Source organism: Carassius carassius, chromosome 37, assembly GCF_963082965.1.
Source record: "Carassius carassius chromosome 37, fCarCar2.1, whole genome shotgun sequence".
In the NCBI taxonomy this organism is placed as follows: Eukaryota; Metazoa; Chordata; class Actinopteri; order Cypriniformes; family Cyprinidae; genus Carassius; species Carassius carassius.
In genome coordinates, this window is record NC_081791.1 from 17682951 (window position 1) to 17706814 (window position 23864).

Below are 23864 nucleotides of genomic sequence, written 5' to 3' on the forward strand. Positions count from 1 at the left end.
CTGGGAAGCTACATAATTGGTGGCGTAGGTGCTAGCAGCATTAAGCATACAGTGAAGATCTGCGGTCTTGGAGAACATCAAAGATAAATGTCAAAAGACAGCGACAAAGCATTCTGTGTCATTTTGAACCTTGCTACTGTACCTTTAAGCCTTCTGTATGCATATGACCATGTTTAGCATCCTTTTTCTGAATTTATATGATGAAATTGGCATAGGTAACAATTGTTAACAGTTCAATCAAGAAAAAATATTATAATATATGATTTAGGTACACAGCATTGCACGGCCAAGATAACAGCAACACAATTGCAATGTGACACTGACTTTATACAATAGTAGTTCAATAAGCAAGATGATAAAATTAAGTACATTTTAGACACAATATTGACTGTTTTTGCTCAATTTTGCTGATGAAAATAGTTCCAATCAAAGCCACAGCTGAACTGCTGCGTGTCTCTGAGCAACACAGTGGTGTTTCGTTATTGAATGAATCCACGCTTTTGAATCATGTTAGTCAATTATTCAGAAATCCATTTATAAAAGTCACTTGCCTCGTTTCTGAATTAATCTGCCATTTGAACGAATCGGTTGAATGAATGTCTAAAATGACATGTCATTTGCCACCACCTACTGGTGGTTTGGTTTCATATTTAAAAGTATCATCGCATTTTCCCAACATTTCATATTTGTATGTTTCAAAAATATTCTAAAACATTAATTTTATAAAATTATTCATGCATCTGAACTTTTGCAGTGTAAATGTGTTTATAGAGAATATCTGTAACTAAGTCCAGATTGGGGGAATTGTACTGTTTAATAAATATGTAATTTAAAAAAATTCATTAGAAAAAGTATAGATTTTTGTTTGTATATACTGTCAATTAAAGTACTATATATATATATATATATAATAAACTGTATTGGCAGGCCACATAAAAAATAAATAAATAATAATAATCGGAAATCAGCACTGGCCAAGAAAATTGCAATCAGTGCATCGCTATTAAATATTCATTGATGTACAATGGTACTGAATCATGAATGATATTTTCAGTAAATAACTTCAATTGCAGTCTGTTCATCACACAGCTATTGCATCACGACTTCAGACAACTTCTACAATTAATACGTTGCAATTGACCACTTTTTTTTATATATATTTTTTGTCTTCATTCATTGCTACTGCATGGAGAAGAATGTCCAACACAGTCTTCAAAATATCTGTTTTTGTGTTCCACAGGGAAAAAAATCATACTGGCTTGATTCAACATAGGAGTTCAAAATGAATGATTTAAAACTATATGATATTTAAATACTGTGTAACTAGCTAAATGGCTGCTCCTGGAAGACTTAGTCATTAGGACACATTCTTTTGTGCTCTGGTGGATAGCTGAAGCTTGGGCTGCATATGAGATGGAGCCAGAGTCCAGGCTGCTAGATTACTCAAACGGGTCTGTTCAGTTCCCTAATCACAACACAGTCTGGAAATTTCGGCAAAGAAATGTAGGCAAAGTCTCTGAGTCACTCCTTGATGCTCCAACTGTAGCCCAGTACCTGTAACACAGCTCTGCAAGACAAACTCAGAAATTCTCAGCAAAGAGATTGTGAATCATTGTTTCCTCTTGTCTGTCTTGCATAAAGATGGGTCTGAAATCAACTTCCCGTTAAACTATTCTGAGACACTGAAGCTCAGTTCTAAAACTTAGTGAGTTTCCTTACTGTCTACATATGCAGCTGAATTATGAGGTTCCTTCACTGTTAATAATAATAAATCATCATAATAATCAGACAAATTCATAATACTTTGACTATCATTTTTATTATTATTAAATAACTAATAATCATTTTAATTTAAATATTTGTCTTTTTTAAATATTTTATTTTTAAACGTATGTAAATAACATTTACCTATGTTAAGTTGCTAAAACAGTAACAAACATATAAAAATTATTCAATAATTAAACTATTCTGTATAACGATTTTTATTATTATTACTGAATAATAATATAATATATAAATATTTGATTATATAATGATAAAAATGTCAAATTGGCTGATGACAGTGATTCATTTCTTATTAATATTAATAGCAATACTGATAGTTGAATAATAGTTTTTTTTATTTAGATAATAATTTATATATTTATACATTTTGCTTAGTTTTTATTAACATTTAAATGTCTTTAATACACATTTATTTACATCTTGCTATAATACTAATATGCAATATCATCATAACTATTATTAGCAACTATAAATACATTATGATCATAACTACATTATTTAACTACATCATCATCATGAAACCTTGTAAGTGAGCCATTTGGATTAGCACACTGCACGTGAAGTTACAAGTCACAGTTTAATTTGTGACACTGTAAGCTACATCAGTCCTAAAGAGTAAACAGTGTGTGATTATTTCTAGCAACAATAAACTACTGTGCGCTAACTCGCCGTCCCACCCTGCACACCCTTCCTGTGAAACTGCTTCCTTAGTGTGATGGAGAATGACTTACCCTGGCACTCCGACATCTCTCACACACACACACACACACACACACACACACACACAAAGAGTAGAAAGCTTTGCATCTTAGGCCTCTGTCTCTCTGTACCCATTATCCCTCCTTGCTGGAAAACACAACCACACTTGGCAGTGTCTTCATCAGAGAGCAGCCAATTTTTAATCTGAGCTTGCTTTCAAGACACATCGATCACAGGAAACGTCCACCACTTATCAACAACATGCACATCAGCGCAATATTTAGTAACCTGTGAATCATGAGGGTCATGTCTAAAGGATCTAGTTTTGTACAGACGGAAAAGATGTGACATTAAATCTGAAATAATGTGCTCCCTCTAGAACGTTTATAAATAACATTTCTGTTCATTTCATTATAATATATTATGCATTCAATCAGCTTATTATTTGGATGTGCAATGAATGTCTGGTTTCATGTTCACCTGATTACAGCAAAATGCTTACTTTTTTTGTTCCATTACGTTACACACTGCCAAGATACATTTGAAGCTGAGAACACGACTGAGAAGGTGGTATTTTTAACTTCTTTAGTCTTAAAAAAAAGCATATAAAGCATGAAATGTGACAACATCTAAAGATTTTTCACTTGCATGTGTACAGCTGTAATGGCAGTGACTTGAACGGGATGAATTTAAAGGTTTTTACTCTGCAAGATAACAGCTGAAGTAAAACAGACTGTCAGCACAATAACTGAAATAAAGTTCCCAAAAATATAAAAAATAAGCAAATTATTCGAACTATATACCAGTTATTCAAACCATCAAGACCCATTGCTACCTCATATCAAAGGGACTACATCAAAATCTTTTTCCTATAAAAAAAATACAATTTAAAAATCAATTGTCCATTGCACATCCATTTAAAAAGATGGAAAATAAATATTATAAATAGTGAAAAATCCCAAATCATCTCAATCAAACTGCAGTTGGGTTATTTTGATGAGGTTAAAATATAACAAAAAAATACAGCTAACTAACACAATAAAAACAGAATAACAAAAAACACCCAGACCTTTCAAATATATTGGCATTACACTTGCCCTTTCACCAGTGGTGGTATGTTAGATATTTTATCTTCACATCAGGCAAGTGGACGCATGATAAGCAGGAAAATTATGCAGTGAAGTCTTTATCCAGTCATAAAAACGTAATTCAGTTTTACGCGGAATGTCATGGAATTTGTCAAACTTTGAATTAATTAATCAAAAGTAGGTCAATACACTTAAATCCCGATATGTATCTGTAAATATGTTTTGCGTGTCTCTGTTAATGAATGGCGCAGACAGGCGGTTTCATTTAAGGTTCACAAAATTCATAGTTCGGTTCGATACGATCACAATGGTTTCACGGTTCAGTTCGGTACGGGTCTAACTGCTTTCGTCGCAATGTTGGAAATATTTCTGTTTTAAACCATGAAGGCGAGCCAATGGATATCATATAAGCAACGTGCAAACTTTGCACAAGAGTTATGAACGTCTTAACCTCAGTCAATTCACTATGCATGAAGTGAAAGTAAAAAAAGAATTACAGAGTAATGACAGACAGATCTGCATCTGACACCGCATATTCACTCACACGGCAAGTCGAATCTACTTCAACATATGCTGATAACGGTATATTATAGCTAACTGTTTTAATTTATTCCCTTAATATTTCTCTTGTGGGCTGTACACATGGGGGAAAAAATTTGAAGAAAAGAATTTAGTTAAACAGGTTGTTTTTGAAAGTTGGAGCTTTAAATAGGCTAAATAAAGCTTTTTATATAATTGATTTTTATTGATGACTGCAGTGTTAACGATTTAATAAAAGGCCTATATTTAATTGTACGATAGACCTGTTTTAACCTGCACCAGAATGCCCGCGTCCTCAACACCCCTCAACTCAAGAACTTTTAAAAAACATTTTATTTGAGTAGTAGGTAGTTATGCGGTTTTGCAGGGCAAATTTATTGTAATTTTAATTTAATAATAACATTTAATAATGAATAGGGCTGCACGATGTGTCGTTTAAGCATCGATATCGCGATGTACGAATCCACGATAGTCACATAGCAGGATGTGCGATGTAGGCTGTCGTAGTTGATCCGTTATTCATTAACTGTACAGGCCAGCTGCTCCCCGGCCCTTGACGAATGTGATTCGTGGATTAATTGCACAGCTTAACCATCATAGAGTTTATCATTTGCATTGCATGTGTTTTTAAGTCCTGTCAGTTTAACAGGGCAGAGAGAGAGTGCGCGCAAGAGAGAGCGCACGAGAGCGAGAGAGAGATCAAGAGAGAGAGAGAGTGCGCGAGAGAGAGAGCACGAGAGAAAGAGAGAGAGAGAGAGAATGAGAGAGAGAGAATGAGAGAGAGAGAATGAGAGAGAGAGAGCGAGCGCGAGAGAGAACGAGAGATAGAGAGAGAGAGAGAGAGAGAGAGAGAGAGAGAGAGGGGGAGGGAGAGAGAGCGAGCGAGCCCCGGCCGCACGCTCACCATCTTCAAACAACAGGAGCGCTGTCTTTCTCTCCCTCGCACATATTAATCAATTGACACGATGGTTTCGATGTTTAAATCATTAAAATGAGAATGTAAGTGTGCTCACCCCATTTTTGTATGTAAGAAAAAATTAGATTAGATTTCATATCGCAATATATATCGCAGAAAAATAAAATATCGCAATGTCATTTTTTCCCAATATCTTGCAGCCCCAATAATAAATGTAACTTGATAATAATAATTATGGCATAGGCTAAATAAAAATAAGAATGTAACAGGCCTACATTAAATGGAAATGCCAGATCCTCCTAATATTGCCAATAATTGATGTTTTTGACAATATCTCTGGCTAGCATCGACAAGATCATAGTCATTTGATGCACACCAGTAAGGGGAGGTTATTGCGGGGCAGTGTATCGTTACACCCCTAATAATAATAATGCATCTAGTGTACATTATTGTATCTGGTTGTTGACGACATGCCATGCTGTAAAATGCAGGCCAGCATTATTTAATGCCATGTCAGCATACAATTCTGTTGCAAGAAAGTTACATGGCTACATAGTACAGTTCATCTCTGCCCTCTTTTTCCCAAACCTTATGTTCATGACACACTTTGAGGTTGGACTCATTTAAGCCCTGCAGACCAGGGTGTCAAAACTTTGGAAAAGCCTTTTTAGCAGTCAACATGCAAAGGAAAATATTTCCCACATTCTACACAAGAAAACCTGCAGGATGTTTAATCTTGCCTCAACATAGCTACAGTAGGAACAAAACCAGACCAGGTGCAAATAAGACAGACCTAATACTACAGAAACTCCCTACAGGGCAGGAATGTCTAGGTGATGTAACAGTTGATGTAACTGTTGATGTTATATGTTATGAAAGGTGTCGTTGAAATTGCTGCAATGGTTTTGGCAGTAGACAGTGTATCCTTGACATCCTAAATCACAGTTATTGTGTTACACAATCTAGAAAAAACACGTCACTGCAATGAGCATGTCATCAGACACTAATTATTTGTTTTCCAGACAAACATTAAGACTAATCATAGACTGAACCCAATCAAAAGTCATAAATGGGGCCAACAATATGTCATGAGAACAGTGCACATCAACATATTTTTTTCCAAAACCATGTAACTTTCTTTCATCAATAGAATGGAAAAGTTCACTTTTTAAAACATTTTGGGCACTCTAAATTAGTTAAAGATTTGGAGATGTTAAAAAAAGCACCATGAAAGTAAGTAGACTCATGCTCTATATTCTAAGTCTTAGTCATCAAATCTTGACACCCACCTTAACTCTCCTTATAGCACACTGCAGTTCATGAGAGAAGTAACGATGTCTGATTTTCAAACAAATTGTTCTTTTGAGTCAGATCTTGTCAATGAATTGCTTAATCCAGTTAACAAAACTGGTTTGAACGATCCATTATTTAATCAGATTGGGTCTGGGTCTCAAGAGTCATGGACTACTTCAGGATGCTCAAGTTTTTTTTAAAGGGGTCACGAACTGCCTTTGTTTTTGAATAGGCATGGCAGATTGTAAACTCTGCATTTGCCTTTTTCGTCATTTACCTACTTCACATGCAAATTGGGGGCGGGGCTAAACAGGCAGCGATGTAGAAGCAGGTGCTGATCTTCTTCTGTGGAGGCGTTGTTTATCCACACTATTACATCATCCAGTGGTACATTCCACAACTTGCCTTCGATGTAAGCAGCTTTTAGACTAATGAGACAGTTTTAAAGTGCCCCTATTATGGATTTTTGAAAATTACTTTTCATGCAGTAACACAACTCTAAGTGAATGAAAATATAAGTTTTAAATCTGAAAGTGCACCGTTTATTAAGGTATTGTCTATCAAAAGATAGAGTCTACTTTGAATTAGTGATGCACCGAAATGAAAATTCTGCGCCGAAACCGAAAATTTAGGATGCACTTGGCCGAAAACCGAAACTGAAGCCGAAAATGGCTTCTTTTAAAAACGTATATATATATTGCTTGGATTTAATGGATCTGAATTGAAAAATCACAATATAATAATCAAACTTTTATTAACAGTTAGCCTACATAACAAAACATAAAATATTTTTTACAATAAATATAAATAATAATTATTCTTCAAGTTTTATGTTCCATCAAATAAAATAGTTTTTTAAAAATTGTGCAAAAAAATCCACAATTTTGGAGATTTTTGCAGAACAAATGTTGCATATTGCAACTTTGGTGTTCTCTCGTATAGGGCTGTCACTTTTGTGAAAAAAAAATCCTGTTCGATTTTTGAGACATAGGCAAAGTGTTCATTGAATCGTTAATAAATTGCCTATATTTGGCGTTGATCCGTTTTTCAACGCCAAATATAGGCAAATCCACCGACAACTAAACAGGCATTAGGGCGAACGTAAAGAGGGCGCTTGAGACGCGCACAAGTCAGCAATGTGGACTGCCATAACATCAATGAAAAACATTACTGAAGGCTACATTGATATTATGCACTAATAGGCTCTGTGTGTGTGTGTGTCAGAACCTGCAGTTGCTGTGTGATGCGCGTTCGCTGCGAGCGTATAGTGACGAGCTGGACGCGCTCCGAGAGAAGGCCGTTAAAATCGATTCCCTGTTTTCGTTTTCGAAACTTGTGTTGGTTGGTCCGATCGATTGTGCAGCTTTTGCTGCATAATGCCATTTCGGCCGAAAATTTTCGGCGGCCGAAATTTCGGTGCACCCCTACTTTGAATCATTGAAATGAGTTGTTTTTTAAAACGAATCCCAAGCCATTTCATGTTCCATACCGTTTCCCCGGTAACGCTGTACACAAAGCAGCACTGTTCTCACAAGCTCTCCTTTATCAGGCATTACAGGCATGATGAAATGAAAATGAAACCAATCGGACCAATCACTGCAGATTAGCTTCACACAAAGGAGGGGTTGGGAAAAATGAATCGTTGAGTGATCGCTTGGGAGTTGCTGAGCAAATAAGATAAAAATGCATATTATAAGACAATGAAAGTGTTTTTTGACCTTTCATGCATGTCAACCTGTTGTTGGGGACTCCCAAAACCAAAATATTAACCTTTCATTACCCATAATAGGGGCACTTTAAGTTCTGAAACTTGTCAGAAGATCAAGGGAATTTTGATTTCTCAATTCTAGACCCCTTTAATAAACTGTTTTGGCAGTTTGAATGCATTTTCAATTACTGTAACTGCATGGAAAAGAGCAATCAGCAAAAAAAAAATAAAAAAATAAAAAGTTTCCTTCTGAAGAAATTACACTACCATTCCTGAAGTTTCGGGTCAATAACTTGATCTGAAAAAAACAAATTATACTTTTTTTTTTAGCAAGGATGCATTAAATTGATCAAAACTGACAGTAAAGACTTTTACATTGTTACAAAAGATGTAGATTACAAATTAATTCTGTTCCTTTGCAATTTCTATTGATCCCAAACTCCACAAAGATTTTAAGAAGCACAACTGTTTTCAGCATTGGTAATAATGAAAAATGTTTCTTGAGCACCAAATCAACATATTAAAATGATTTCTGAAGGATAATGTAACACTGAAGACTGAAGTTATAGCTGCTGAAAATTAACTGCAGCATTAACATTTTGAGATATATTTAAATAGACAAGTATTATTTAGATTTAGATTTTATTTATTAAAATGTCATAGTATGTTTGATCAAATAAATGCAACCTTGGTGAGCAAGAGGCTTCCTTTCAAAAACAGGAAAAATTTTTTTTTGAATGGTAGTGTATGTCATAAGGGCCATAAAATGAGGGTTTGTTAATAATGACAACTTTTGCTTCTGGATAAACTATTAATTTGGCAACACAAATCTGTAATCACAGGCTCAACCAAAACCAGGAAGCTTATCTAATTATTGCTTGTAAACCATGAAGGCCTTAACAAATAAATTCGTAAGTTCATGTTTTTTTGCCCAAACCGACAACTTACATTCATGTAAAACAAACAAGTAAGAATGTGGTACTGACGGTGCAGGCTGAGGGAGATGTTGATGGTCTTCTCCTCCGTGAAGCTCTTGGCATTGGGGAATTTGGCACACTTGAGTTGGGTGGCTGCGGGGGAGTCTCCCATGTGGATCCAGCACACGGTCTCCTGGGCGTAGATAAAGTCCATAGCGGTGGTCTGCTTGGTGTTGATGGAGATGGGATTGGCTCCGCTTAGAGAGGTGGCTTGGATGTTCTGTGAGTTGGCAATGAGGAGGTACGGATGCCGATCTACAGGGTCTTAAACGCAGAAAAGAAAACATGGTGCTTACAAAACAAAAAGGATTTGACCACACAGCCAGCAAGAAAAAAAGAACAGGATCAGCAGAAATGATGTTCATTTCCTACCGTTCTTGGCCTTGCAGGACCGGTTGTCTGGTTGAGGCAAGTAGCCCTCCACACAGCTGCAGGTGTAGGAGCCATCTGTGTTTATGCATGTCTGACTGCAAGTCCCGTACACTGCACACTCGTTAAAGTCTGACACAGAGAAAGCCTCATGTTTCCCATTCACTTCTTCTAGTCATCACTTAATTACAAAATCATAATGTCATTCAAAGCTCACCTTTGCATCTCTTTCCATCTTCTCCCACCTCATAGCCATTCCTGCAGTAGCACTTTGGACCCGACAGCGTCACTGAACAGTTGTACTGGCAGCCCATGATGGTGCAGTTATGAGCATACTCTATAGCACAGGAAACAGAGAGAACAGAGGGTTAGCAGAGAAACATCTACAACTAAATTAAATATTGGACAGAAGAGATAAAAAAAAAAACTGGAAAGTAGGACTAGAGAAATTCACAACATTTGTCAGCTTTTGGTTTAAAAATAAAATAAAATAAAATAAAATAACCAGCGACCTTACATATGATAAGCAGTTTGGAGAAAGTATGGATGGATAATATAATGTGTTGATTCAAATTCTTTTTTTTCAAAATAGAAGTAGTTTTACTAAATAAATTTCCAGCAAAAATCCAGCAATTGATACAATTGTATATTATATTATATTGTATTACAAATGATATATTTTTAAATAAAACCTTTGTTTAAAATAATAAAATATAATAAAAAATATAGGCCTAAATGAATAGTAAATGAAAACAGGAATAACAAGCATGTAGATTTAAACTTTATGGCAACAATGTGTCAAAAATAACAAAAACAACAATAACATTTACTTACAAACATGGAATAAAATATTTAAAGGAGATATATTATGGCCCTTTTCACAATATGTAATAAGTCTCTGGTGTCCCCAGAATTTGTCTGTGAAGTTTCAGCTAAAAATACTTCACAGATCATTTGTTATATCATTTTGAAAATGTCTATTTTGAGTGAAAGCAGAAACATGCTGTTTTTCAGGCCTGTGTCTTTAAATGCAAATTAGCTGCTGCTCTCCCCTTTTCCAGAATAGAGCTGTGCCATGACAGCTCAGACCTGCTAAAAACATCTGTTTAATATGTTTAGCGTGTTGAAATCATGCGTTTAAAATCATAGGAGTTAAACTTCTGATATACGGTTTTCAGAGCACACATTCGAAGCACACAGACAGAAAACATCTGTCATAGCATAGGAGTAACAAACTAAGTTCTCTTTATCATTACAATTATTGTGATATTCACAATGATAATTTTAGATCAGCAACAAAATACATAATATTAAACATGTTGTAAACATTTAAAATACTGCCCAGGTTTACCTCTAACAAAACCAGGTCAAATTAGCACAAAAAATGGATAAGCAGTTCATCTAGCTTTTTTAAGTTGTTTTTCTAGAACACAGTTAACCAGATTAACCAGACCACCCTGGCACCAGCCCCAATCAATTAACCTACAAGCTGGTTGACCAGCTACTTAAAACCACCTAGGATCAGCCTTGGTCTGTAATGAGTGTCTTTCTTACATGCATGCAAAACGTGACACTTGATATTCGTAAAAAAGGCTTGTTGTACGAGATTTCTATGCATGTGGTGTACAGTGAAAAGCCTTTAATGCTCTTAGAGATGCTTTTAGTACATCTTGGCAAAATATGAAAGCGCAACAGGGGCTTCACTGCTCAACCAACCAAAAACACATACACACAGAGCGTACGATTAAAAGGTTTGACTGGACACAGATGAGTGCACTTGGTTTTTATACTGTGGGTATTGCTGTGCTGCCAAACTCTGTATCACTGTCCACCAACCTCTGTGTGAACTCAGACTGTGGCTTTGCTCAGACAAAAAACAAGTCTCCACATGCCCACCGGATACACACAGGTCTGAGAAAGCCACATCCATCAAAACAGCGATTTCGTCTGATATGTTAATGTGGGAATGGTTCAGGGAAGTACAAAATCACAATGGTAATATTTACTTAAGGAACTCCTTTATAATCCTGCAGGATTTTTATACCGGGAACATCTGTCTCAGTTGAGCTGATCACAAGCTGACAGATACACGTGTAAATGTGATCCGACGAGTCTTGTTAGGTGCATCATGATCCAAACTTCAAAATTAAAAAAACATTCAAAAGATCTTTCACAAGAAAATCTGATCATAAACAGACACTGGAGATGCATCTGAGACTGAATATCTGTTCAAAAGTTTTTTGTTTTTTTTAAGTTTCATTTATCAAAAAATGTAATTTATTCCTGTGATGAAAGAGTTGAATTTTCGGCAGCCATTACTCCAGTCTTCAGTGTCATATGATCATATATGACAGAAAACTAGATGAAACAATGCCACCATTCGTTCAGTTATGATTTGGAGAACCCACAATGTTCATGAAAAGTTGGCCCACAATGCATTGAAACTCTCCTCCTCTCGGTCCTTTCTTTCTCCTACAGAGACTCAACCACAGAAATGAAAGCACAGGGACAGCGAGAGTCCTCATCACACAAAAGCCTGTGGCACTGGGGGGTACAATGGGGCTTTTGTGGAATGTGTAAAGAGGAAAATGTGCAGGCAAAATACAACGGACTCTATCGAATCAATTCCCCCATAACGTCCAAACACAGTTCATATACTGACCTCACATCCACAAACGACTCCAAACAGAGCTGAGGGCGTTTGGGGCGTAGCACTGGCTACCCAAAAAACTGTCAAATCTAAAAAGGTCTGCAGACTTTTTCTGTATTTTCTGCACTGATTTTGAGGGGAAATTTAACAGAATTAATTTAATGGAATAGTTTACCCAAAAATTGTAATTCCAAAGTTGTTCTAAACCTGTATGAATTGATTTAGCTAAATACATTTGATATTTTAGGGAATGTTAGTAACCAACAGTTTCTGGTCCCTATTAAATTCCATAGTAATTTTTTCATACTATGGAAGTCAATGGGTGTTCGGCAACTGTTTGGTTATCCACCATTCTTCAAAATATCTTTTTATGTTTAACAGAAGAAAAAAAAATCTTGCATTTAAAACAACTTGAAGGTTGTGTAAATGATGACAGAATTTACTTAGGTAAAATGTGTGTACTACACTTTTCTGAGTAGCTGAAAGTATTACGGAATTAAAAAAATGTAATATTTATGGACATGCAAAGTGTGACTTACACTTGTGACACTGACCTAATCGAGCCATATCATTAAAGCAATGTTGCTGGTTAACCTTTTCAGTAGTGAGTTTAAAATATTCCAGCGGTCCCCCCAGAGTGAGTTTTTTTTAAGGCAACCATTATTTTAGAACGTTTCCCCTTACTGTTTCCATGGCAACGCGTCAAGTTTGTCACGTGACAGACCACGTCTACAATAACACTGTATGACAGATGGATAGCTTTTATTTAGTTTTTCCTTTTTTTATTAAAAATATTCACAAACTTGCATACTATGTCATGAACAATCTGATATTCCAATTTATAAATATGTGTAAATGAGTGTTTTTGGTGGTTTAAAAACCTTTCAAAATGATCTTGATCGTGATCGGTTATGTGAGATGGGCGCTGCCATGTTTGTTCGCGCTGCAGTGCAGAGAGTGCTGTCAGTCAGATTTACAGAGCATGAATTCACTTATCTCTCCCAAAATACAATAAGTGACGGGTGAACTGGGTGGATAATAGAGTGAATTGTATAGTTACTTACACCATGTGTATCTGATATAAATAAAGCAGCTGCAAATTAAATTTGAATGGATTGTTATTGTTGCTTCCATAGACGTGTGTATTTTTCAAACTCTAAATGTATTTTTTTACTAGTATTAAATACATACTAGTATTAAATAAATGTCCGAAACCTAAAATATGCATTATGCGGTTAAGGACGCTGCATTGTTGTGATAATATGACAAGAGCACTGCACGTCTTTCTCTGGCTCAGCGCCAGCCAACATGCGTAACCATAGTTTGAATTTAACAGTTATGCGACGTCATCCAACATTCTAAATCCCATATGTGAAACCGTATTCCCAGGGGCACGGAAATAAAAATCCCACATGTGGGATTCTCTCCTTTTTGGGAGAGTGAAACCAATATTTTTTTTAAACCAGGTCCCAGAGTGTAGAAATCTGCAAACGTCTTCCTTGCATTTTCGTCTGGACAGCGAATCCCCTATATTTTCTGAAACGATGACGTCATCAGCACATGTTTCACCCATAGTCAGACACCACTACGTTATGTAACAGCAACCAAAACATGAACAAACACTGAACGAAAATACTAAAAAAGAAGAACCACCAGAATCCCCACTGTCTTGTAAAAAGTCTTGGGGTCTCTGAATATTCTTGAAGACAATGTGGGGCATAGAAGTTAAAAAGTATCAAATCAAAAGAAACCCCATCATTTTTGATCACTGGATAATCATCTTTCTTCAAGAGATTCCACAAAATAGGAATGGATACAATTTTTTGGTTTATTTTTCCAAACCACAATTTTAAAATCACTTACACTTCCAGGTTTTCCACACCCATTGAGATCCTGGGAATATTCCTTTAAGCAGGAATTTACTTCCTATTGGCAAATGCAGTCTCCAATTCCCACAGCCATGCCTTGCAGGTATTTTGATTGGTATTCAATCCACGTGTTTGAAGTTTATTAGAGCAACGGAAATAATTTTTTCAGGATCATTTCAAGTAAACGTAAGAATGCAGCCAACATTTCATTATAGCCAGTGAAGTGCTACAAAAAGAAAGTGAGAAAAATAAAGAGTGAGACAGAGAAGGTTTAATACCACACCACATGATCTCTCGAAGACAACAGCTACAAAAACACCGGCAGCCAGACCTAAAACCAGTCTTCAACCGCACCATATGCGAACCACTCAACCCGTTATAACACTACTATTAACAGCAGATCCAGGATCAGATCTGTTCCTTTTGTCTTCTTCAGAAACATCTTGTGTTACTGAACATCCAGCTCTCTCGTTCTCAAGCACAAGCAGAGGATCAGGACACACATCCTGAATGCTTCATGAGGAGAACAGGAAATGGCTAAAAATGTCATGCTTCCCATTTTGGCACTTGTGATTTACATTAATATTTTAGTTGAGGAGTAGGAGACCAGGCCAGTATTGGGATATAACTAACAATAAGCAGAGATGCTACTAACTTAACTGCATTTTTCAGTAGTGTGACAGCACTGAGCACAGCTGTTCCAGTAAAAGCTAGTTTATTCAACAAGTAGCGGTACAGCATTACAAAACTCTACATCACTGTATTTGTCACATTTACTCACACAGCCTTATAACAGAGCAAACTGAGGCACTAAACAAACACATTCCTAAACTCTCAAAACAGCTTTGGGAAGTCACTTCATTCACTTCAGTGAGTCAGCCAATTCAGACTGCTCCATTTGAATGTACTAGTTAAAAGTGATTCATTTTTGATTACTCACTTGTTTTCCTAACCCGGTGTGCACCATTTTATATAGACTTCTGTGTGGTGAAATAAATTGTTAGCTATATACACAATACAATACTAAATAATATATATTAAGAATGAATTCTGCTCTTTTTAAGTAAATTATTTAAACTGATAATTATATTCAATTTGATTATTTTTCAGGATTAATTTGATTAATTGAATAGTAAAAAGAACAAAATCATTTGAATTAGAAATGTTTTATAACATTGTAAAAAGTCTCTACTTTTTATCAATTTAATGTGTGCATGCTGAACAAAAGCATTCATTAAAATATTACTACTGACCCCAAACTTTTGAATGATAGTGTATATTTGCATTTAAAGGGCACCAAATATGCCCCTTTTACAATATGAAATATAACCTCAGAATGTGTGTGAGAAGTTTCAGCTCAAATTACCCCACAGATCATTTATTATATCATTTTGAAAATGCCCATTCTGAGTGGAAGCAGAAACATGCTGTTTTGGGGCATGTGATTTAAATGCAAATGAGCTGCTGTTCCCCGCCCCCTTTTCCAGAACAGGACTGTGCTTTTACTCTGCCAAAAACATCTTTTTGGTTTTAACTATGTCTATCGTGTTGAAATAATGCATTTAAAACATCACATTTTACAGATTCCGCAAACGGCTTATTCTGAGACACTTATGATTTATGGGAATTAAATAAAAAAAGGATTGGGAGGATTTTTATCATTATAGCGTGGTTGTGTACACACAGTACCAACATATTTATGGTCAAACAGCATTTAAAAATGAATTTTGCATAATATGTGCCCTTTAAATTAATAGCAACACTGCAGACTGTCCAAAATGCATTTTGGATTTAGTTATAGTGGTGAAGGAAATTAACTATTATTCCACTCTGCTGAAAAAAATAAAAGCACTTGAACCACTTCATGGCACTTTAAAATACACTTTGTGGCATGTTTGTGTGTAATATTTCTCACGTCTGAGATCTCGCTGTTTGTCTGTTGGCAGGTCTGTGCATGCTTGTGTGTGTGTGTGTGTGTGTGTGTGTGTGTGTGCGCGTGTGTGTGAGTGAGTGCATAATGTGTGTTTGGTAATAATTGAGATGGGGGGGATGGGTCTGACAGCAAGAGTTCTTGTCAGGACAAGAGGTTGATGAACTTCAACTTTGGCCTATGTGTTGTGTGTTTGTTCAAGATTGATTGGGAAAGATGAGAGCAAACCTTTCAGCAAGAAGCAGTTCTGGAACATGCACTCACAAACAAACCAATGTTGAGGTACACTGACTCCTAACTAGACAAAACTCTTGTTGTGTTTGATATGAAAGTGTCCTCAAGATGAACTCAAATTGCTGAAACCAATAAAAAAAAGGCATTAATTATCCTATTTATCTGAGTGGTACAGCGTCCAATCAATACTCCTGATCGCCCTCCCTGTTCTTTCACAATAATACGCAGAGATCTGAGCCAAGCTCATCCATCAGTGCAGTGAAAACATTGTGAAGCCCTACAGCAGAATAGAAACAAATGGATAAGCCATTGCCCAGAATGATATGCTGTTGCCAAAGCTGAGCTCAGATAAAGTTGAAAGGCACAGTGGAGTTTGCCAATAGTAGTGCAAAGTTCTATTTAAAGGGCTAATCATTCTTGTAAGTGCTGCGTATTTGCCTGCATGTGTGCAGAGCATCCTGTGTGAATAGGTCAGCTAAATATAAGCAAACAGAGAAACAGCCGGCTAATTCAAGGCATGATAAACATAGGCACCGTGGCAACATTAGCAGATAAAGTCACCGAAACTGCATTCGCAAATCATTTCAACTATTGAGTGAAATATTTCTAATAAAAACAGGATATTCAATGATGAAAAATAGGACAGCAGAATAGTGAATAGTAGTCAGGTTGGAAGTGATGATTTATTTGATGGTATTTCTTAGAGGCTGAGCAAGCTATTACATTAGGGTGAAAGATTATGAAGACAAACAAAACATGAAACTGATTAATCGTGCACATGAAGGAACCTGCCTGAAGTAAATAGGGTCATTTTAGGTTGATTTATTAGTGAATTATGAGTAGCTTAATCTACAGTTCAAAGTAGTCAAGTCAAAATTCAAATAGTAGTAATAATATAAATAATAATAATAAAATCAAATAATAGTAAAATAGTAAGCTACTAACTACACTTTCATTCAAACGTTTGGGTTTAGTAAGGTTTTTATTGTTTTTTTACATTCAACAAAGCTGCATTTATTTGATCAAAAATACAGTAAAACAGTAATATTGTGAAATATTATTACAATTTACTTTCTATTTTAATATATTAATATATTTTAAGGTTTTAAGCGCCATTTCTCCAGTCTTCAGTTCCACATGACATATGCTAATTTGCAGCTCAAGAAACATTTATTATTATTATCATCAATGATATGATATAATTATTTTAAAGGAAATTGATACTGTTTTTCAGGATGCTTTGATAGATAGTACAGCATGCTTTGCAACAATATAAATGTTAGTTAATGCTATGCTTCCTTGCTGAATAAAAGTATAATTTTTTTCCAATCTGACCCCAAACATTTGAACATTAGTGTATATTAAAATTACTCAGAGGCAAAAAATTTTAACTGATGGTGTGAACAATGAATAATGAAACTTATAAAGCTAAAAACAACTCCAACAAAATAAGGGGGCAACAATATTAAAGAGTGTTGGTAATGAAATAAATAATGCTGATAATGGTAACTAATGAACGACTAATGACTAAACACATTTGCCAAAAAAAGCCTGATGATGATTAACAATATTGCTAATAATGTAAATTAAATAAAGAAAAAAAAACACTTTTAAATGATGACATGATCTACTGAAATGAATCAAAGTTTGTGACTCTAAATAAGAAGACTATTTAACTGCTTATAAAAAGCTAAACTACAGTTAGTGAAACATTAGTAGTAGTGTAGTTAGCCATAGGGCTGGGCGATATGACGGTATAAATCGGAGGGACAAAATTAAAAAGTCTATCATTTCATATTGTGCTCTATCGATTATTTTGTGGTGCCGCAAAATACATTGTTTACTGCAATACATTTCATCATTTGAGTGACGGCAGTATTACATGCATCACACAGAGATGCAGGCAGACACGTGAATAACAGCATGCGCGTGCTCACATCACATAAATGTTTGCATGGTCACAAAAATTTAAGGTTTGCATGCGTTTTTAAGCACTGCAGTTTAAAACAACTGATTTTAGGCCGTTGAAACCCAAACAACAGAGCTATATGCGCGGTGTCTGTGTGAGAGGAGTGCGTTAGCCGTGCATCAACTGCTAAAAGAGCTCGTGAGCATTTTTGCCACTTTACTGGCTTTGAACGATTGCATAAACACTTACTGTATATGCGTCCAAATGCAAGTATCCTCATAAACACAGTCATTTAGGTCTTAAGGGAATGTAAACAGAGAGAAAGCGCATATGTAACAGTATATTGGATCCGTACTTCGGTCTTAAAGGGGAAGCTGTCCAATATTCGTCCTGTCCGCCATTCATGAAAATCTCTCACTGCTCTTTACTAAATCACTTTTGTAACTAGATTAAGAAGAAAATAAATAAATAAATTATGCTAATGATTATGAATATATACAGTATATATATATATATATATATATATATATATATATATATATGTTGTATTATTATTGGTGACAAGGATTATGAAAATTATATGGTATTAAAATTTAATATCATAAAAAAACCTTATTAAAAAAAAAAATAACTAAATCAAAATATATATCGTTATCGAGATATAAAATTTATCATATCGTGATATAAGATTTTGGTCATATCGCCCACCCCTAGTTAGCAACTTCCACTATTAAAAGTTCACTTAAAGTACTGTATTGTCTCTGCCAGAAATTGAGTTAACGCTCTGCTATAAATATGTTCCTTCACTCTGTTGTGAAGTAATCCATTTCGAAGAGTCAAAAAATAAATAAATACATAAATAAACAATTGTAGGAAATCAATTGGAATTAGAGCTGACCAAAGACATTTTTGTATAAATTGTTCAATGCAACTTAAAGTTAAAACTATAAATCTCCAGTTCCTCATCAGAAAGTTATTTTGGAGGGCTGACAGTTTTTGGCTCGTGTCCTCATAGCGGGAGGAACTGGACAGACCTTGAAACATCGCCGAGAGGCTTCAGTACAAAATGATTAAAACAAGACTGTGGGGAGCCAATTAAATCTGCCAGGAGGGAAAACACAATCAAACTGGTTCCCAGCTCAGTGAGGGGTTGATTTTACAAAGCCCAGGATAAGATGATCTAGACTAGCACGAGCACGGCTGATATCAGAGCTCGGCAGTTCCCATCACTGCTCTCTTGATGCTGACCCACTACATTGTTAGCATAGCAGCCAGATGTATCCCACACAGCAATAAATTCAAGCCTGCCTCCCTCTTGCCCAACTTGTCAACAAATCTGATAATTACTTAGAAATATAGACTGACAAAGTGTGTTTTGAAAACACTGGGGCTGAATTTCTTGCACAATCTCCACATCTGTTCGGGGGAAACAGCGTAATGATTGTTAAACTGTAAACCTTTCTGTGAAAGCAGAAGCAAGCAAACATCAAACAGGAAAGGCATGTGAGCATATGTTTGTGTGCGTTCTGTGCATCTGAAAGCGAGGGGTTCGTGTGGAAGAGTGGGTGACTGTTTACCTCTGGGTTCAAAGGGTCGGCATTTGAGCCGGGGGACAAGTGAAGTGTGTGTGTGTCTAGGTTCAAAGCGCTGGAGAGACGCCAGGTCAGGAAGGTACATTATTTATTATTCAGCCTTTAAAACCTCAGGCCCAGACTGTCTTTCTAACATTCCTGCAGTATAGAAAGATAGCAGCAGATAGGCCTGGACTAACATTACAAGAATTTATTTGACCCCAAAGTCTAAGCCTTTCTTTTAAAATGAGATTATCTGTCAGTCTGATTTCTTTCAATTACTTGCTAAATGGCTGCATCAGTACTGTAGAGATACACGTCAGCCGGATGAGACTGCGTATCTCAGGACTTTGGACAAACAAGATGATTACCTGATATCTCATGTGAGGATGACACCAACTATGCTCCAGAGCCAAACCTTTGTGGACAAAGGGGATTCAAACACAGATCTCGGCATGATGACTGCCAATAAGTATGATATCTCTGTCTAAAAGACAGTTGGAGCCCACAAAATAAATACTGTATCTTCTGCTGGAAGAGATTTTACTTGCAATAGCTAGTGTTTTAAAAAGTTTTTTTTTTTTTTTTACAATCTTTGTAGTCCTCTAATGTATTTCAGCCTGAAGCCACAACCATTTTGACAAAAGTTGATCAGTGCCATATATATTATTTATCTGTGTCAGATATGACAGCTATATTTATGTATTTGACAGAACAGCACTTTAAAGGTAGATTAAGCCTGTCAGCAAATGTAAGATTGACCAGACTGTGTTCTGCACGCATGTTACCTCGACAGTGCGGCCCCTCGTCACGTCCATCTGTGCAATCTGGGACGCCGTCACAAAGCTTGCTCAGGTGAATGCACACATCTGTTCCTCGACACTCAAACTCGTTGGGAGGGCACTGTGACACCTGGGTGTGATGGCCTGCAAAGGTAAACAGCAAACAAACACAAGTTAACACATTGCAAAGATACAAAGAGATGCAGCTTCATTCAACTGCTAGTTTAACAAGTCATGTCTATTATTTTTAGAACGGTAACAAAGTTATCACCTGAGTGATGCAACGCATGATCATTTGCACACTACAGTGAAAACAGACTCATAAACTCAGACCATTCGAGCAGTTGTTTTATGTTAGTTTTATGTTAGTATTATTTATATACTGTTATATTTTGAATCTTATCTTTATATTTTCTGTTTAGTTTTTAGTTTTAATAAATGCTACACTTTTTTTACTTTAATTTTAACTTATTTTAAATGGTTGCTAAGTTCAAGTTTAAAGTGTTTCATCTAATATATTATTTCAGCTTTATTTCAATTATTTATAGATTTACTTCATTGTAACAACAGTGTCCTGAATGTCCATAGGACATTATATTTACAGTCTGAGTAACATATTCCAGAAGTCAGAAGAGCAAAAGTCAATGCAGGCTAAACCAAAAGTAAACTAAGACACTACAAATCCCCAGTCTCCAGAATAGATCAATAAAACACCCAATCACAAGTTAAAATTAATTGAGGACTAGAACAAAGAACTATTGTCTTTCGTTTAAAAATGTTATTGGTAAGTCTATAACTTGCTCTGTCGTAAACCATTCAGAGCATTGTTATTGGCCGGAACCGTTCTCCCTCCATGTGGCCCACACGGCAAAGCAAACTGTTTGTCTTGGATATTTTTTTTCCACCTCCTCTTTCTTTCTTTCTTTCCCTCCACCTCTACTCATAACATCTGCTGACCCATTTTGGAAAAACACAAAAAAGGAGGGGGAATTCACCTCCCATATACTGTAAAAGTGAGGCAGTGTTTTAGCCGGGTTAACGCCACTCACATTGCACCACGCAACTGCTTCTGAGAGTCCATTAGGGTTTTCTGCACTCTTAAAAGCAGATATACGAGTATCTTCTGGGACTGAAATGAAGGGCCAACATGCTTATTTAGTTCATTAAAGTTTGGCAAAAACAGACTGGAAAAAAATGTTTCTGTGGGAGGCCCCAGCAGAGCTTTAATGTTATACCAAGGGGAACATTATAGCTCTGTTCCAAAACCTAGTGAGCTGCCTATGTAGGAAGCATGTAGAATGTTCCAAATCAATTACGAGGTTCAATCTCTGACATAGAAGGCAACTACCTATGACGGGGCAGCTCACCAGTTTTTGGTACAGACCCATAAATGAACATCCGTTTTAGCTCAAAATCTATTCTTAAGCAACGGCGTAAAAGCTGAATGAAAATATTTTGCTCATACCGTCAAAGACAACATTAAACAGCATTTGCAAACCATAAACTCACGTAAACCCAAGTGCTGTAACATTTTCATATGGAAACATATTCATTGTTGAGATAAATTAGAGCGGGTCTGGATACGATCCATTGGGATTTGACTGGATTTGTGGAAAGTGTGCGAATGAGGGTATTTTTCTCCACCCACACATACAAGGGGAAAAAAGACAAGCACATGGGAATATCTATCCATAACAGTACAATGATTATTTTTACTTATGTAACTCCAAAGATCACAATGGATACTTCCATTACTGCGATGAAGCAACACCAACAAATTCCGGATCCAAACAGCCCCCATCTTTCCAAAGCAGGCCATTTCATTTCAGCTGTTCCTCTAAAATCAGGAAGGAACATCGTGTACTTCCTCTTCTCCAGCTCCATATTTATAATGTTTCTGATTCATATCACATGACAGCATCCATCTATCATCTGTTCTGAGGGGAGTGAAACCAGTATCAGAAATGTACATTGCTTTAAGCATTGATAATAATAAGAAAGGTTTCTTAAGTACCAAATCAGAATGTTAGATTTATTTCTGAAAGATTCTGTGGCACTGAAGAAAATCCAGCTTCGTCATCACAGGAAAAAAAATACATTTTAATATAAATGTAAATATAAAACAGCTATTTTAAATTTTAATAACAATTTTGAAATAGTACTGTATTTTTGATTAAATAAATGCAGCCTTGGTGAGCATAAGAGACTTCTTTCAAAAACTTCAGAAAACAAATCCACAGGCTCTTTTTCTGACCCTTTCTCCACCTCTGTTTTATAATGAAGCTTTGAGATTCCCTCTCAGGGTTTGCTGGCAGGGTAACAATTCAAGTAAACCCTAAATCCAGCTCTTCAAGTTCAAACGTCTCTTCAGCCAGTGCTACCCTTCTGAAAATCCAACCTAAAAGATTCTGTGACTAGCGTGAGAAGAGGCCAGTCTGAACAAAACTCACCAACTAATCCTAATTCTGCTCAAATACAACTGCTAACTTCAAAATGTGTCCATGAAAGTTTCATTAAATGGAAAAGAAAGCAATAAAGAGTGATTCAGTTTTGCAAAGGAGGAATACACACGGGGGAGCAGACAGATGGCTGTTTCACAGTGCGTGTGTGTGAGTGAACTGGGGCAGATCTCTGTGATCTTGGAGTGAACTGGGAAGTCGTTGGCCATTTGCTAACAGGATCTCTCTCATACAGGCGACGACTGCTTCCTTCCTGCACTGTCACTGACACCCTGAAGCACATGCACTAAACACAACAGAGAGCGGGGAGGGGAAAAAAAGAAAAAAAAAGGGAAAGGAGGAGGGGGAAATAGAGAGCACATAGAGTGGACATCCACAGATAAACAGATATAGGACCATTATTAGAGAAAACAAACACTTCAAATAACTAATCTAACCATCTAACATTTTAAAGACCACTCACAAAACCTAAAGTACGTGTGCATGTGATGTTTCAAACCAAAACAAATATTTTGTTGAAAAAAAAAGGAACAGGATATTTAGGATTAGTTTTTTTTGTTGTTGTTGTTGTTTTTTTTACACTGTGACATTATCTGACTGAAAATAAGTGAGCCTTAAATTTCCTATATTTTTTGTTTTAAATCATGGAATTTAGAAAAAAATATATAATTTCATTTTAAAATATTTAAGCATCATCTTGTGTTGTTACTGTAAGTCACTTTGGGAAAAAGTGTCTACAAAATGAATAAATGTATTACATATTCCATGATTGCATGTGCTATTAATGTGTTCCTTTGTTAACGTGTATCGTTTTTAATTTGTGCTTATGTATTAACAGTACAATTAGTTACTTAAAGTGCTTATTCACATAAAAAAAAAAAACTTTCTGATGAATTATGGCAAAGCACACAGTTTTTTCTTAATTAACTGAAAATAATGTACAGTAAAAGTAAAAAAAAAATTTTTTTGCTTATTATGATGTCCACATTGTCATGGCTGGGGAAGATGACTTTGAGTGAACCTGGATTCATGCGGTCAAGACAAGCTGTACTTAAGCACTTGAGCGGAGCCACAGGGAGTCTAAAC

The 23864-nt window shown here is 36.0% G+C and overlaps 1 protein-coding gene across 2 annotated transcripts in view; it reads right to left on the reverse strand.

Moving 5' to 3' along the window:
- lrp1ab (low density lipoprotein receptor-related protein 1Ab) overlaps positions 1-23864 on the reverse strand; it is a 116446-nt gene that overhangs the window by 63415 nt on the left and 29167 nt on the right. For both annotated transcript variants that reach the window (XM_059527900.1, XM_059527901.1), the window contains exons 3-6: positions 20326-20463; positions 9593-9712; positions 9379-9507; positions 9016-9270 (exon numbers count right to left, since the gene is read on the reverse strand). In XM_059527900.1, coding sequence (XP_059383883.1) covers positions 9016-9270; positions 9379-9507; positions 9593-9712; positions 20326-20463 — 642 coding nt within the window. The remainder of the gene's footprint in view (positions 1-9015; positions 9271-9378; positions 9508-9592; positions 9713-20325; positions 20464-23864) is intronic.